The sequence below is a fragment of the Coregonus clupeaformis genome, chromosome 27 (assembly GCF_020615455.1).
Source record: "Coregonus clupeaformis isolate EN_2021a chromosome 27, ASM2061545v1, whole genome shotgun sequence".
Lineage (NCBI taxonomy): Eukaryota > Metazoa > Chordata > Actinopteri > Salmoniformes > Salmonidae > Coregonus > Coregonus clupeaformis.
This window is the reverse complement of record NC_059218.1, coordinates 18,288,088-18,306,397: the sequence shown is the minus strand read 5'-3', so window position 1 is coordinate 18,306,397 and position 18,310 is coordinate 18,288,088. Positions and strand designations below refer to the sequence as shown.

At 40.8% G+C, this 18,310-nt stretch overlaps 1 protein-coding gene across 1 annotated transcript in view; it reads left to right on the top strand.

Annotated features, from left to right (window-relative positions):
• LOC121541591 (tumor necrosis factor receptor superfamily member 10B) overlaps window positions 1-17,714 on the top strand; it is a 40,703-nt gene extending 22,989 nt beyond the window's left edge. Inside the window, exons 2-10 of the mRNA XM_041850716.2 lie at window positions 3,982-4,153; window positions 6,810-6,941; window positions 8,488-8,599; window positions 11,137-11,270; window positions 11,902-11,994; window positions 12,099-12,157; window positions 12,571-12,876; window positions 13,311-13,347; window positions 14,568-17,714. Of these exons, the coding sequence (XP_041706650.1) occupies window positions 3,982-4,153; window positions 6,810-6,941; window positions 8,488-8,599; window positions 11,137-11,270; window positions 11,902-11,994; window positions 12,099-12,157; window positions 12,571-12,876; window positions 13,311-13,347; window positions 14,568-14,869 (1,347 nt within the window). The 3' untranslated portion in view covers window positions 14,870-17,714. The remainder of the gene's footprint in view (window positions 1-3,981; window positions 4,154-6,809; window positions 6,942-8,487; window positions 8,600-11,136; window positions 11,271-11,901; window positions 11,995-12,098; window positions 12,158-12,570; window positions 12,877-13,310; window positions 13,348-14,567) is intronic.
• Window positions 17,715-18,310: the final 596 nt, after the last annotated feature.

Sequence of the window (18,310 nt, the reverse complement as noted above, 5' to 3'; positions counted from 1 at the left end):
AAAGTATGCATCTTAGAAATAGTTTTCACAAATAAACTTTATATGTCCAATCTCAGAATCAAATAGGCTTCACAAAAATAACATGGTCACTGTGGTAGAAAGTTTATTTTGATTGGCGATTTTCTGCATTAACAAATGTTCCATCAGTAGCCTGATTTCCATGTAAACAGGATTATTAGGGACATCGTTCTTCTTGCAAAGCATGTAAATGTTTTAAATGAATTATTAGATTAATCTGACTATCCACAATAATGGTATTATTGTGTACATGTAACTGTGCTCAGTGACTTCCATATATCTGTGATTTAATTTGACCATGGGAAATTATGGGTTTGATTAAACTGAACCCTGTGTGCCAGGTATGGGGGTTTGAGGGTGGTTGGATAGGGCGGGGTACAAGAGAGCCAAAACTAGGCTGCTCATTTAGACGGGAAGGTGTCGCGTTACGTCCGAGGCGGTTCATGGTGGTGTCGCATTTCAGCCCAGTCAAAGAGCCCGGGTTTAAGAATGTGGGTCATTTGAAGTAGAGGAACTAAAGCGTGTTGTTCGCCCGTGAATAGGGCCTTCTCACAATGACACGATGAAAAGGCGTGTGAACAAGCACCTGTGCCTGAGGGCCACACTAAAGTGCTCCGCCATATTATTTACTGTTCCTCCCTCCATCCATGCAAGCCCTGTTATTATCCAGCACATGAATGGATTACTGGGATGATGGGAATCAATCTGTTATGGGCAGCAACGTGCTAGCTTTAGCTATAAGATACCTTATCTCCTCACTAGGGAGGATCATGGTCGTCCAAGACAATAGGTTTAACCAAAATGACATTTTTAATAGGTTGAAATGGTTTGGATGAGCTTTGAACTCTCATAAGCGTCTGTTAGTCTATGTGAAAAAAATATTTAGAGCCCAGGTTGGCGCAAGGAGAGGGACGGAAGCAACATTGTTACAAATTACCTCCACCATAATTCCCAAAATCTGTTTTTAACTCCCATCATGTCTTTAACCCTAGGATCTTCTCTGAACACCAGAACAGTGATGCCACCTGGCCATTCAACATGGCCAGAATCCTACTTCAACTGTACTGAATGGCTCATGCACTCCATACTTTAATTAAACATTTAAAACCATTACATGGTGTAAACCTGTATGCTAGGGCTGACCCCAATTAGTTGACTGGTCGATTGTTTGGTCGTTAGGCAGTTGGTCGACCGAGATAGTTTTAGTCGAGCAGTAACAAATATATATACACTACCGGTCCAAAGTTTTAGAGCACCAACTCATTCAAGGGTTTTTCTTTATTTTTACTATTTTCTACATTGTAAAATAATAATGAAGACATCAAAACTATGAAATAACACATATGGAATCATGTAGTAACAAATCAAAATATATTTTATATTTGAGATTCTTCAAATAGCCACCCTTTGCCTTGATGACAGCTTGAGGCCTAGACTAAAAGCCAATGTATGCATGATCCGAAAATGTGGTCGGAGTCTCCATATGGAGGGTGTGACGCAATTGCGGAGCTTCCAGAGGCATGCAGAGGCCAAATCGAGCTCTGTACCGCATCGCCATGCGCCTCCCAAATGTTGTAACAATGCGGAGGGCTCTGTATAACTCCGCATTGACATGAGTGGTTGACAGTAGGTGGGGGCGGTACATCCTGTAGAAAACATAAACTCACTTCCTTGACAACAGCTCTGCACTGGTCCGCGACACGCAAGATGTATGAATGCCATGACTTCTGCTGAGGCTGTATCACCGTAAATGCTGCATGGCCAATGCAGACGTCAGATTGACCATGCGCCCAGATGCACTTCTCTCTCCAGAATGCGCTCTCTCCCGCCAATTTGTGCACATTCATTGTTTCATAACTTAATTGTGTGAATTGTTTGTGTTTGATTGTTAGTGTATATCAATTCCCCATGACATATATCTCCAGTAGTACATTTACCTTTAATTCCTATAATGTTTGTTACTTTGGTTATGGACATTTCTGTTAATGCATTCACTATTACTATTCCAGTCTTCCCGTTATCATTTTCATTGTCGGAGTGGACACGTTTTTGGCAGAGTGCACAACATATGCTACACTTGTGAGAAACAAGTTTTGGTTTATTCATTCCATTTACTAGTTTTGCCAATTTAGTCATTGTCATTTGTTTGGAGTGCTCGTGTCAATGTTGAGTAAGGATGCGCACGCATAGAAGTATGCCTATAGCCTACCTGGCCTGGGCGCAAATGTAGGCATATAATTGTGCCCATTTGGGGATCTGATAGTATTTCTGATTGGCTTAACGCACCACCACTAATGACCTGTGGAACTTCTCAAAGTAATGTTTTCTTCACCTCAAACAGCAAGCAAAATAAATCTGTTTTTACATCCATTGGGAATTACAATATTTCCTCAATGTATTTGAAAAATCTTTCCAGCCCTCTCCCTTTCGATAACCATTCAGCGTGAAAGGGAAAAATGTCATGCTCTGATCCAGTGGAAACGTCATAAAATAGGCCTACCTGATTACTTCTTATCAGTGTTTGACTTGGACTGAAACAGGTTCCGGTACTCACTTTGGGTGCTGGTACTCTTTATATTTAGATGTAGGAGCTCCACAATACTTTTGAGCTAATATTCTATAAGAGGAACAGGAGCTCAAGCAGTAGAACATTTGAGGTGCCGGTACTCAGCTCCGGTGAGCTCCAGCCCAAGTCAAGCACTGTTTCTTATTCCTTGCGCAAATAGCCTACAGCTGTGTCTGTCCCGAGCATACTGGATAGGAAACTCTGAGGGCACAGAATATTTTATACAATGTTGCAAGTTCGTTAGGCAAGCTTCAGCCGGACCCAAGTTAATAGTTGATACAATGTTTCAAGTTCGTTGCAGACAGGCCATGTGTAGCCAATGTGATTTATAGGATATTTCTTTTTATCAGGATATTTTCTACCTGCACGCTGCAATGTTTTTATTTGTTGGCTTTATGTAGGCTATTTTACATATTTGGCATATGGCAAAATAAGTTACTTTTTAGGTTTGTATCATTTTCATTTAGATTTGGATATAATTTTGATTAACCACAAGACAATGATTTTGAGATATGACATTATTATAATTTAAATTAAACTGTTTCATGAAAATTTGCATTTTAAACCCATAACTGGCATGCAGATCGGTAGAAATTGTAAGATAAATTGGCATTCCACATGAGAAAGGTTGCCGACTCCTCGTGTAGCCTATTACCGGCAACTTCAGGAGAGTAATGGCAGAATTTGCGACAGCCAGCAGGAGCGGGAGAAGAATAGTTGGGTCAGGTTAAGTTTTTTTTCTTCTGGTTATCTAGATCTCTGGCGCCCTCTTGAGGCATTTGTCTTATTTCATCAAACCGTAAGCTTAAAGCATCAGACAAGCTCAATGCATATAGTTGATTTTATATATGGAAAATACACGTTTAAAAATGTTGACCAATCAATTGGTAGAAAGAACAGGCTACCTTCGGTCGACCGTGATTTCTTTTTTGTCGGGGACAGCCCTACTGTGTACATACACATGTTATGTTGTCCTGTCTCTGTTTTCTAACTCTGGCCGGCTCTCCTAATTGGCTTTCCTCTGCAGATGTCCAGATCAGATTTAAATTAGGGCCCAGATTGCTCAATCAAGGTTTCTGTTGAGAACACATACTCTCCTCTCTCCTCACGCTCTCTGAATGTGGGTGGGTGGGTGAGAGTGAGCCTGGTAATGTGAACCTCTCCCTCCCTCCCTCTTGTTCTCTCTCTCTCTCCCTCTCTCTTTCTCTCTCTCTCTCTCTCACTCTCTCGCTCTCTCTCTTGCTGCACTGACCCTCACCTCTTTCCAGGCCATCATTGTAAATAAGAATGTGTTCTTAATTTACTTACCTGGTTAACTAAAGGTTAAATAAATAAATGAAACTTTCTCCTCCATCTCCATATCCCCCTCTCTCTCCCACCATTACTCTATCCTCTAGGTGGTGGTGTTCCTGCTGTGCTCTGGGCTGGTGTGCTGTTGGGCAGAGCTGAATGGCGTGGTGGCGGCCCAGTGGTCCGGCGATGACAGGAACCGGACGCTGCGACACAGAACCTGTCTGGAGAACCAGCAGTACCTCCACCAGGGTCTCTGCTGCCTCAACTGCCAGGCTGGTAAGGAGAACCCAGTCCCAAAACCTGATCTAGAACCCAAGCAAGAATGTTGCTCTTATACACTGCCAGGCTATCACTACAGGCCAGAAGAATCAGAGTTACTAAAACCTGAGCCCGGAACCAAGCCCAAGCTAGCGGCTGGGAACCCAAACCATGCTTTGTAACAAAACCCAGTAGTAAACATTCAGGGAGTAGGGTTTGTTTTAAAAGTGGTGTTACTAGCTGAAATAGTCCCATTAAAACCGAACCACTGCCTTACTGATGCCAGTGCTGTGGAATGAGCGAAGGACATTATAGCAGTACTAGCATCCTTGCTATTGCTAGGAAGCTACTGCTAATAAGCTATAACTATTGCTAGCATTAGCAAGCTAGCGATTACTTTTCTGATTAGATTACCTGTTTTGACCTTTTGGGTCAGTCAGATAAGAACAGGCAGACAGGCAGCTAGAGAAAGAAAGAGACAGGTCTAGGCTTACAGATACACCCACATTTGAAATATGTACACTAGTAATTTAGCTGCAATAAGACAGCATTTTGATAAGTCGCTAACTGCGCTGCCTCTATCTGTAGCTAGTTAGTCAGAAATGCCAATGACCTTTTCAAGCTTTTCCTCTGTATATTTCTCACGCTTCCTCATTCCCTCTCTCACTCTCTTTCCCTCTCTTTGTGGTGTGATAGTATCGTACTGTCTTTTCTCTGAACACATGATAATAAGGTGCCTAAAGCATTGCGTGCATGAACGGAGCAGGAAAAATGCTAATGTTATATTTCAACCAAGAAAGAAGACACAAAACCACTAGTAGTATATAGTCTATAGTCTATTCCAGTTAGACATAGGAAAAGCACGCACACACACCCACACACACACACACCCACACACACTACCATCACAACGCACATATACAGTGGGGAAAAAAAGTATTTAGTCAGCCACCAATTGTGCAAGTTCTCCCACTTAAAAAGATGAGAGAGGCCTGTAATTTTCATCATAGGTACACGTCAATTATGACAGACAAAATTAGAAAAAAAAATCCAGAAAATCACATTGTAGGATTTTTAATGAATTTATTGGCATATGATGGTGGAAAATAAGTATTTGGTCAATAACAAAAGTTTCTCAATACTTTGTTATATACCCTTTGTTGGCAATGACACAGGTCAAACGTTTTCTGTAAGTCTTCACAAGGTTTTCACACACTGTTGCTGGTATTTTGGCCAATTCCTCCATGCAGATCTCCTCTAGAGCAGTGATGTTTTGGGGCTGTCGCTGGGCAACACAGACTTTCAACTCCCCTCCAAAGATTTTCAATGGGGTTGAGATCTGGAGACTGGCTAGGCCACTCCAGGACCTTGAAATGCTTCTTACGAAGCCACTCCTTCGTTGCCCGGGCGGTGTGTTTGGGATCATTGTCATGCTGAAAGACCCAGCCACGTTTCATCTTCAATGCCCTTGCTGATGGAAGGAGGGTTTCACTCAAAATCTCACGATACATGGCCCCATTCATTCTTTCCTTTACACGGATCAGTCGTCCTGGTCCCTTTGCAGAAAAACAGCCCCAAAGCATGATGTTTCCAACCCCATGCTTCACAGTAGGTATGGTGTTCTTTGGATGCAACTCAGCATTCTTTGTCCTCCAAACATGACGAGTTGAGTTTTTACCAAAAAGTTATATTTTGGTTTCATCTGACCATATGACATTCTCCCAATCCTCTTCTGGATCATCCAAATACACTTCAGACGGGCCTGGACATGTACTGGCTTAAGCAGGGGGACACGTCTCGCACTGCAGGATTTGAGTCCCTGGCGGCGTAGTGTGTTACTGATGGTTGGCTTTGTTACTTTGGTCCCAGCTCTCAGCAGGTCATTCACTAGGTCCCCCCGTGTGGTTCTGGGATTTTTGCTCACCGTTCTTGTGATCATTTTGACCCCACGGGGTGAGATCTTGCATGGAGCCCCAGATCGAGGGAGATTATCAGTGGTCTTGTATGTCTTCCATTTCCTAATAATTGCTCCCACAGTTGATTTCTTCAAACCAAGCTGCTTACCTGTTGCAGATTCAGTCTTCCCAGCCTGGTGCAGGTCTACAATTTTGTTTTTGGTGTCCTTTGACAGCTCTTTGGTCTTGGCCATTGTGAAGTTTGGAGTGTGACTGTTTGAGGTTGTGGACAGGTGTCTTTTATACTGATAACAAGTTCAAACAGGTGCCATTAATACAGGTAACGAGTGGAGGACAGAGGAGCCTCTTAAAGAAGAAGTTACAGGTCTGTGAGAGCCAGAAATCTTGCTTGTTTGTAGGTGACCAAATACTTATTTTCCACCATAATTTGCAAATCAATTCATTAAAAATCCTACAATGTGATTTTCTGGATTTTTTTTTCTCAATTTGTCTGTCATAGTTGACGTGTACCTATGATGAAAATTACAGGCCTCTCTCATCTTTTTAAGTGGGAGAACTTGCACAATTGGTGGCTGACTAAATACTTTTTTGCCCCACTGTACACAAGCACACCACCCTTTGTGTTACTCAAAGAAATGCTACAGGCTAAATATGTCCTAAATTTGGTTGAAGGTTAAATAAAACAAATAAAAAGGCTATAACAGAGTATTTGTATTTGTGTAAATGTTTTATTGGTTGATTGGTTTATTGATCGACAGGTACGTTCGTGCAGAGGGCGTGTGACCGGAACATGGAGCAGGGGACGTGCATGCCCTGCGAACATGGCTTCACCTACACAGAACACTCCAACGGGATGAACCGCTGCCTGCCCTGTACCCACTGTCGCATGGGTAATGGAGTCCTCTGACTTTTATTTGTAGTCCTGTAACTGTTGTTTGTTGTTTTACCTGTTACCTGCCCTCTTTAGCTGTCCTTAAAGGATTATCTTACAACAAGTTTGTGTCGTTAGAAGAAGAGACTCTCCATTTTACATGAAGTTAGCTATTTCTGGTCAATCAACCAGAGTGCCTCTCTCTTTTGTCTGTTGCCAATTCATAAACTATTAACCAAGGTAAACACCCATTCCGGGAGTTTTTTCATGGAGCATTGGGCAATCACAGTTTAGCTTGATATACTTTTGTTCCGGAGAGGGCAGAATAATACATTGTGGCTTTCTCCCTGTCTTAAAAGCTCCATGATCCAGTGGTATTACATGGCATATGTTGGTGTGTCTTTGTGGTTTTGTTTCACACACACTGAATGCAGATTGTTTGTTACCTGTCTCAGGAGAGTCATGTGTGTGTGGGTGCGTGCGTGGTTGCATTACCTTGCACAGCAGTTGGGTGTGGTTGTGTTGTATTGTCTCCCACGCCATATGAAAGGCCTGACCCAAAGAAAAGAGACTATGGAGACTACTGTTACAGGGGAGTGACATGTTTTGTGCTTCCCCACTGGGAAAAAACTGGTTGAAGCAATGTTGTTTCCATGTTCCAAAAAAATAATAATCGATGTGATGGCGTGGAAAACAAATTGGATTTGCAAAAAGTCATCAACGTAAAGGCATTTAGTAATTTCACCCAACTTTTAACCTAAATCCAATGACATAGGGATTTATTTTGTTGATTTCATGTTGAATTCACATTAGTTGACAACTCAACCAAATGTAAATCAAAACTAGATGTTGAACTAACGTCTGTACCCTGTGGCTAGTCACTGAGGTATTGAGAAAGAACATTATTATATGAGTGCATCAGTGCATACACACCTCACAGTCCACACTGTGTAAACATAAGATATACAAATCTTTGTCTTAAAACTCTCGCTCGAAATCACAATTTTATTAAGTTGTGGTTTAGAAAATGCTGTTTCAGAAGGCTTTCATCAAATAGTCTCTCACGCCCTATACAGAGAGAACATCTAAGAAAAGACAGATTTCAATCAAAACTCAGACATCGTATTTAAGAAAATGTATCCTCCAGCTACTATATCATCTTGTTAGTCTTTTGCTTTAGCTAGCTATATTACAAAGTTACTTTCTGCAGAATTCATTTTCTTATCATTCACATGTTGTAAAATCGTGTTTTTATGGTTCTTGTTGGGTCATTGTTTTAAAAGATTTTATGACCCAGTCAATTTAGTGGCTATTTTTTACCTTGTCATTGGTTTAGTTTATTGGTCCGACTCATATAAACATATGACTACACCTTACTTTACATTACCATACATTTTTTAAATGTCTGATAAGGATATAGTTACATAATAATAACCTAGTGATATATACCAGCTGAAACAGAACAGAACTGTAAAATAAACTGCTACCTGTATTATTGAATGTACAATATATTAGTACTCTCTCCCTCCCTCCCTCCCTCCCTCCCTCCCTCCCTCCCTTCACAGACCAGAGCCAGACAGTGCCCTGTACCAGTACAACAGACACCCAGTGCCAGTGTCAAACTGGCACCTTCTGCGTGCCAGAGCAGGCCTGTGAGGTCTGCAAGAGATGTGCCAAGTGAGTGCCAACTTCAAAATGTACACCCAAGGCTAAAAACAAAACAAAATCAAAGTTAGGCAAACAACATACAATTTAGGAGCACCAGAATCTTAACAAAATTGATTGAGATACAGCCTATATTGGGCCTATAAGAATTCTAGCTACTTTTGAAGCACATGTTTTGCCCTAGAAGCGAATATGTAATCCTGTAAAGACGTGTTTATTATAAAACTGTTGATACAAATACCTGTCATTGAAATTAAAAAGTAATTTGTGGAATATTATGTAAAAAGCACTATTTCCTATTGAGATGCATTACATTGAAAATTGTACACTGTTTCTTTAAGATTGTCAAACTAGTGAGTGAAGACATCCAAGCGATCTGTCAGAAGCCTTCCCTTTTCCTTCTGTGCCCCTAAGTGTTTGGATATACTGGTAAATTGCCAGATTGTTAGCTACCTAGCTAATTAGGTAACGTGACTGAACAAGGTGTCAACAAATGGTTAATGTTTCGCGAGTAGTTTTAGAACGGCCCATAACATGGTTTATGAATGTAAAAAATGGCCGCCAAAGCGTGATGGAAGGAAAAAAAACGTAGTGCTGGTAATATGGGTAAAACTTTTGAACGGTTTGGGCTAGAAACAAGCCGTTTTCTCGGGCTGGGTGGTAAACCGTATTGTACTATACACTGAGTTTACAAAACATTAGGAACACTTTCCTAATATTGCGTTGCACCCCCTTTTGCCCTCAGAACAGCCTCATTCGTCGGGCCATGGACTCTACAAGGTGTCGAAAGCGTTCCACAGGGATGCTGGCCTATGTTGACTCCAATGCTTCCCACAGTTGTGTCAAGTTGGCTGGATGTCCTTTGGGTGGTGGACCATTCTTGATACACACGGGAAACTGTTGAGAGTGAAAAACCCAGAAGCGTTGCAGTTCGTGACACACTCAAACTGGTGCGCCTGGCATTTACTACCATACCCCGTTCAAAGACTTTTGTCTTGCCCATTCAACCTCTGAATGGCACACAAACACAATCCATGTCTCGATTGTCTCAAGGCTTAAAAATAATTGTTTTACCTGTCTTCTCCCCTTCATCTACACTAATTTAAGTGAATTTAACAGGTGACATCAATAAGGGATCATAGCTTTCACCTGGTCAGGCTTTGTCACGGAAAGAGCAGTGTTTTGTACACTCAGTGTATAGCGGTATTGCCTTTACGAAAAAATATTGCTGTTAGAGTGCAGTATAACTGCAGTATACTGAAAATAATGGGTCCAAAATAACACGTTTTTTGCAGTGTAACTGCAGTTACTGTGCAGTATCACTTCAGTTATTCTGCAGTTACTGCGTTCAAAATACTACAGTTGACTGCAATTACTGCACATTTACTGCAGGTTCAAAACTGCTATCTTTTTTTGTAAGGGTGATGCATGGACCGGTTTGGATTTTTTACTTTACCTTACATAACGGTATTTCAATGTCTGGGTTGTTTAATGTAATATAAATATAATAACTGAGTGATGAAACTCGAAAAATTATGGCAATCGTTAGCAGTAATAGAGTGCTAACAGTTGAGAACTGCCAATTTTCTACCAAGAGCTTTGGGTGAGCGCATGTACTTTTTTTACCATGAATATTGCCTGTGAGGCAGCGTAGGCGCCAGAAGCACCCTAGAAATTAGTCCCTTGTGGCTAAAGTAAGAACTGCCATTGAATCCATTGAAAATACATGGTTTTTGATGATAATAATAAATAATAAAAAGGAAACCTGACTTTTCACCAAATAGAGGCATACAAAGACAAAACAAATGTGGTACAGTGTGGAAATTATAACAAATGAATTAAGGAAATGCAGAAAATTATTTTGGGTTGAAGTTTGATTGAACAGTTTAAAACAATCAGAAAGCCCCATTAAAACCACTTACAATGTATGTGTTGCCACCCTAGGGTCATGCACTACTCATGAAGCATATTTGGAACTTGTATTATTCAAAAACATAAAAATACTGTCAAAAACCATCATACCGTCAAAAATAAGAAAAATATTGTGAAATGATATTTTGGCCATATCGCCCAGACATATTTTCTCTGTAGTAATGGTGCAATCATGACGGTCACAAATCTGCGCTCGCTTTTTTTCTCTAGGGCACTCGGAAATAGCGGTACAGCGAAGCATCATCATTACAACAATTATTATGTGGGTGATTTTTTTTCTAGGCGCACTGGTCCGCCCAAATAAAAATTAGAGGTCGCACAGAAAAATATTTAGGAGCATATACGACCAAAGTTGTCACAATTTAGAGCCATGTTTACACCTCCAGACCCCAGTCCAGAGATCACACCACTAGGCATACTAAACAGTAGCCTGGTCCCAGATCTGTTTGTGCCGTATAGCCAACTCCTATTGGCATGACCATAGGAGTTGTCAAGACCACACAAACAGATCTGAGATTAGCATTATGTCATATTTTAACCAAGTCTCTACTGAACTAACACTAGCCCCTTCAAAAAATATTATACTAATTCCTCTATCTCTTTTCTTGTCTTCCCAGTTGTAAAGCGGGGGAGGAGGTGGTGAAGAAATGCACCCCCATCTCCAACACTGTGTGTAGGAAACGGGACGTCTCTCCTACCCTCCACCCGACTGCCCTCCCCACCCCCGCCCCCAGCTCATCAGAGACCATAGGTAGGTCTACATAAGTCTTTAGCTCTCTGTCTTATAGTCTCTGAATCATTTTTATTGAGGACCAATCAAATATACAGAATGAACAGCATACAGTTGATGTCACATGCTCGTCAGTGGAGAGCAAATTCCTACTTTAGTAAAGTCATAGGTTATGAGGTGTTTTATTGCGAAAGAATATGCATATTTTCTATGAAGTCTGAGACATGATTCTAAATCAGTGGTATTCAAAGTCGGTGTTGCGACCCCTAGTGGAGTCTCGGGGGAACTGCAGTGGGGTCGCCCCAAATATTTGTTAGTTTTATTATGTACACCAAATTAAGAGTACAGATTATTGTATGAGACAATATGCAAACGTTTTTGAAAAAGATCATTTGAAAAATACAATTGTATTGAATTAATGTATTTATTGGTTTCTGATGAAAATGCAATGAATTTAAGGTTATTTGTTGATGTAAAAATCTAATTTTACAGATTTGACGGTTGTGTCATTAGATTTGGGGTGGGGTCACGAGAAATTATTGTGGAAAAAACAGGATCCCCAGAAATCTTGTAGAAAAAATGGGGTCCCCACTGAGAATGTTTGAATACCGATGTTCTAAATGGTTGTTTCCTCATTTCCCCTCCCCAAAAGTTACGCCATTGGTCATTCTGCTCTTGCTCTTCCTCCTCGCCATCGGGATTGGTGTGTGGCTTTGGATCAAGAGGCCATGTACATTTCGGCCAGGTGAGTAACCAAAAGAAATGTCCCTTGCCACTCCTGTGTATTGAAATAAATATTGACTCAAAACATTGTAGATTGATTGTCTAATAGTTCTCTATGTGTTTTAGTTTGTCTCTCAGGTTCAGACAGTTGCTGTGACTCCAGTGACATCGTGAAGATTGCCATTGTAAGTTTTCCCATCTCTATTCCTTTAGTTATGCCATTGGGGTTATGTTATATACTGTCAGTGTAGATCAATATATGTATGTTGGATTGATATGAATCTCTGGTGGTGAAATGTTTTAATGCGTCTTCTCAGAATGTCTCTCTCTCTCTCTCTCTCTCTCTCTCTCTCTCTCTCTCTCTCTCTCTCTCTCTCTCTCTCTCTCTCCCTCTCCCTCTCTCCCTCTCTCCTCTCTCTCTCTCTCTCTCTCTCTCTCTCTCTCTCTCTCTCTCTCTCTCTCTCTCTCTCTCTCTCTCTCTCTCTCTCTCTCTCTCTCTCTCTCTCTCTCTCTCTCTCTCTCTCTCTCTCTCTCGCTCTCTCTCTCTCTCTCTCTCTCTATATATATATATATATATATATATTTCTCTCTCCCTCAGGATGAGAGTGGGCCCACAGCAGAGGAGAGACAGAACAGCCAGAATGCTGGCCTGGAGGGGGAGGTGGGCGAGGAGGTCCGTCCCGAGTCACGTCCCCTGCTGCAGGAGACCCAGGATGGCCTGATCAAGGCCTCCCCTCCCCTGGGACTGGGGGAAGACGAGGACCGGGGCCTGGGCGACAGCCTGCCCAACACCACCAGCTCCTCCCAGACCAGCCTGTCGGCCCTGCCCACCGCCGGGGCAGCCTCGTCGGGCAGCTCCCCCCGACACAGCCCCTCCGCCCAGAGACTGCAGCCCACAGCCAGGGTGAGTGAGGCAGGGGAGATGGTTGGGGGTGTGGGGTAGGAGAGCTTGAGGGATATGGGGGCAGAGGAGGTTAGATGAGGACAGGGAACTTGGGAGAGAGTGGAAGGTAGGGGGCACGGTGATAGTAGGAGGGGGGACAGAGGGACAGGGACCCTGGGGCTAGGTTTGGCCCAGGACACAAAACCACACAAGCCCTGCTTGCACCAGATCATGTGAGCACAACTTCAGTTCTAGAGGGCAGATAATGGAGTTGTGTATTCCTGCAACAGACACATGTCCTATGAAGTTTTCAGTATTTTTACCAAGGCAGACTTTCATAATACTAATAATATTTTATTTATTTCTAAACGGATAACAGATTTGTCCCTGGTGGCCCCTGGTGGTCTGTAGAAGGACTGTGGTTAACTATTGTTTTTCCTTCTGTTGTGTTTCAGGATGATCCTCTGCAGAATAAACTGGTGTCCCTGCTAGGTAAGAGACCCCACACAGAGCTGGAGGGTGGGCCGGGTCCTAGTAGGGAGAGGTTCCACACACACACACCATAAAGAACACATTCATCATGTCCTGACTGGGGTCTGTTTAGAAGAGATCATTTTTACAGAACGGTCAAATAGAAATGTATTGTGTAGAACAAATACTGTGTGATCGTCAGGTAAATAGGGTGTACTAGTTACATTTCTTTATGCAAAGTTCTGAGCGTTTCACCTCACTGAATACACTCCATAGAGATGGAATACCGTCAAGTTAATGTCAGGCCTCAGAAAATTTGATTCATTATTAAATTATGGATTTTATATGGGGTCCTTTCATCCTACGATTTTAATTTGATGAATAGGGACTCCTATAGGGTATTTAACTAGTAGTGCGTGCTACTGAACTATACTATTATGTAGTCAATATAGCTTGGCTTTGTGTGTATCTCTCCCTGAAGTAAATTCTGTGTGTGTAGCACTTATTTACTAACGGCTCCACGTTTAAACCTCGTTACCTCTGTATTCAGTGGTTGATTGCTTTATGAGTTAATTCTCCGGCACTATAAGGTTAGCAACAATTTACAATTTGGACCCTAACAAGGAGCTCTATTGTAAGGCTGAGAAAATTGACAAAATGTGACGGGGGAAGCACACTGCCTGAACAGACCCCCACAGAATACTTTTTTTCTTTATTTTTGTAAAAATAATTTAATTTAGTTTTCTAGACAATACACAAATATACATATAAAAAGACAATAGACAGCTTAACATTCCACAAACATAGATCCAAAACTAGACATGACGTTGGCTGGGACTTAATGTCCAAACTTCAACATAAAGAAAAAAGATGAATAAAGACAAACCATCAATTTAAACGTACATACATTTCAACAAACATTAATGACAGACCACCACAGATTCTGAAATAGATAATAGTTGATGCAGAGCACCATTAAATCAGTGCAGGACTGTACATGTTTATCTATAGAAAAGCTCTCTTATTACTGTTTTTGCTGCTTACCTTTTTTAAAATTAATTATTAAAGTACAATAAGTTTTTGTCCTGACCATGTGACTGGTTCAGGAAAAAAGTTTGGATCTTGGTTATTGTCTATAACTAGAGCCACATTTTCTTGGTGGAAAACAGGAAATAAATCCCCTATTTTTGATAGTAGCAACAATGAACCAAGGTACCACTTCTTCTCTTTTCTCTCCCCAGGGGATGAGACATCCCTGAAGAAGAGCTTTGACCTCTTCGACGAGTGCCTGGACATACGGATCCACAACAAGTTTTTCCGCTACATCGGCGTCAATGACAACCACATCAAGATGGCTGAGAGTGCCCCCCCTGGCGACAAGGTGTATGACCTGCTGAAGAACTGGATGCAGAAGGAGGGCCTGAAGGCGGACATCAATGCCCTGCTCCAGGCCCTTCTCAGCCTGGACCAGAGGCGCTCCGCTGAGAGCATTGCATTCGCTGCCATCCAGAAGGGTTACTACAAACACGCAGACACGCCCTGACACCCCCAGCCTACTGGGGGGCGCTGCCTCAGAGACATGTGTGGATTGAGATTAAATCAAAAACATTGTTGAAAGACAACTTCAACTCTTATCGGCCTAAATGGCCTGATGTATTCTGCCAAATGCCTGTGCTTCTAAAACAACACCAATGGAGGATGTTGTCTTTCGAATATCTGCCAATATGGTCTGGTGTATTTGGCCTAAAGGCCAGTGCTCTCTAAAACAAAACATAAAAAACAAAATGGAGGAGTTGGAGATGGACGTTGTTTTCTTTGGAAGATAGCATTATTGTCCAAAAAGGCCTGGTGTGTCCAGTCGTCATGGCTTTCTAAAACAAAACAAAAACATAAAATGGTGGAAGAGTTAAATGTTGTTGATAGATGTTGATGTTGTCTTCCAAGATGGCCTGATTTATTTAGCCTTGCTAGGCCTGATGTAAGCTGAGAGCTGATTGGATGGGTCTGGAGCTCACCTTTGACCTCCATGATTTTACGCCCGGCCCCTTCTCTCTGAGCGACTGACATGGCTTATAGGCCAATACCGACCCCTGGGACAGGGACATACACTGGTTTGTAGGAGTGGCATTAGCTAGCACATTCTTATGCCCAGGCGTTGCTGACGCCTGCCAGATATTACAACGCCTGGATAGGTATTTTAAGTATCAGCTAACCACATCATATGTTATACCAATCTGTCAGTCAATGACACAGTCGATGGCGTGGCACGCAACCACTGTGTCTACTTGATGCACTGGCCTCTGGCACATGTAGGGTTTAGAGCTACACGTAACAAATGCCCATATTAGGCAGAAGTTTATATGTTTAAACTACAGGTAGAGATAGGCCATTTAAGCATAATGCTGTTAACAATTACAGTAAAATATGGACCATATTGTACTCTGTTAGTTTAAAATGCAGGTTAATATGAGTCATGACCATATTAGAAGTATTTTAGCCACAGTTAGATATGGTTCATTTCAATATTTACATATTTCTGTGTAAATATGTGTCATACGGTGGTCCGTTACTGTTACAGTTTTTTTTTTTTCTTCCAGAATTCATTTATGAATTAAAACGTGCCATAGGCTCATTTAAAGTGTATACGTGCAGGTAAGGGCGAGGACGTAAACATTTTTTGTTTTTCATAAGTGACTAAACTGAATGTTTTATAGACTGCATTGTTAGTTATTTAGTTTTTCAGTGTTAATGCATTCTCACACTTGTTGGAAGGAGTTTCTGTAGCTATTTCTTTTGTTCGTGAAATGTTTCTCAAATGTTTCCTACAAACACTCAGAGCCCTCAAGGTTTCATATTTTTGTATTTATTGACATATTTATTTTAAACGAATTATAATTACGTGTCATTATTTATGCAATTACGAACACAGCAGCCCTGGAAAACTAAATAGGGCAGTAATGTGTTGCTACATTATCATGACTACATTTATCTAGAGGGCAACATGACTGAGGTCAAATAGACAGACAGGAGTGGCTGACCTGCATTTGGGGTTAATCCTGTCCTGCTCGATGGCGCCGAACTGATCAAAGACTATGTTCAGTCAGTGCACATACAGTCAAAGAAGTTCATAGTTACCATATGCCATTTCTGCACATAGAGTTTCTTATTCAATCAAGCATGTCATCATAATGTCACTTTTGTGTTTTGGCTCTTGTAATTATGCTTAACTCGACATTTGTCAGTCCATTGGTGGACTATTGAAAACGTCTCTCTCTGTGTTAGAGGGCAGGCTTTTCAAGCCACAAATTATATGCCTGATTCACACTGTAGGGCCGACCTAAACTGTACTTTTCACATTGTCCAGTATAGCTCTGCTCGGTTTGGCTCAGTAGTGTGAAAAGGTTAATAATGTATTGATAAAAAGTTGGACTCCTTTATACATGTCAACAAAGACATGAATATACAGGTACGCAAATCACGTTGTTTCTCATTGTTTGGCTCTGTCGAGAAGATGAAGGAAAGCTTTTCTGGATATTTAAGTCCCAAGTTATTTTAAATTTTTGAAAAGTCCAAGTTTATTTCCTGTAGCGTCCTTTGTACCTACATTACAAAGAGTGGATTTATGTGCTTCACAAAATATTATATATATATATATATATATATATATATATATATATATATATATATATATATATATATATATATATATTTACAGTTTTATTAACAAAAAAAGAAAAGCCTTAAAACAGAAGGAACCAAATGAAGTGTGAAGTAAGATGCTTAGAATAGACCTAGCGAGGCCATAAGTGGTTAATTGTTAGACCTAAGTACTAGCGTATGATTACTAAGTACTAGCACATTAAACTTGGTTTGGCCCCTTTTTCCCTCCAGTCTAGTGGCTACACTTATGTCAAAGAGGGAAGAATTATATTTTAGCCAACAGATTTGAAGCTACAGTGCTGGCACTGCCATCTAGTGACGGACAATGAAAAAACAGCCTGCATCAATTTCAAGGGACCTTTTTTTTCCTAATTCTTCCTAATGCTTTTCTACAAACTTTTTTAACACATCTCTTCCATTACGATAGTACCTTTGAGACTGCTTTTGGCTCTTTTTTTATGAAGTTTTAGGAGTTAGGATTATACATTGGCATTCATATCATGTTTGCTCTGTGGCAGTCTCACACCTCACTTCTGTTTATTTCGTTGCATAGCTCCAAAACTTGTTTATACTGCCTATGTAAATGTTTTATGAACAAATGTTTTTTCTTATTTAAGTCATTTTCTCCCTTAGACAATTGTTTGCTAGTGTCTGGATTTCAGATAAGAATGTGTCAAAGCCATTGTATTTGTTTAATGTCAATTTGAAATAAACATTTTGTACAAATATCCCATCTTTGCCTTTTGTATTGAATCTTGTATTAAAGGGATAGTTCACCCAAATTATAAAATGACACATTGGTTTCCTTACCCTATATGCATAAGGTATAACAGCAATTCATGCTTTGGTTTAGTATCCCTGGCAATATTTCCACATGCTAACGTTTTAGCATTTGTGGCACAAATCCCATTCAAGTCATGGGACTGATATTAGCATTTTTTTTTGCATCATGTCCAAATAATCTAAAAGTATCTCAAATGTATTGTGAAGCTCCACAAAGTCACTTATAGATGATTTGAACATAATACGAGAAAAACACTAATATGACTTGAATGGGATGTGTGCCACAAATGCTAAAACATTAGCATGTGGAGACAGAGCCAGGGAAGCTAAACGAAGGCATGGATTGCTGTCATACCTTGTCCATAGACTGCTACAGAGTAAGGACAACAATATTTTGTAATTTGCATATTTGTATTCCAAAACTGAATAACTTCAACAATTAATTTCAAATTATTTTAATACTGCACTACAGTGAGGGAAAAAAGTATTTGATCCCCTGCTGATTTTGTACGTTTGCCCACTGACAAAGAAATGATCAGTC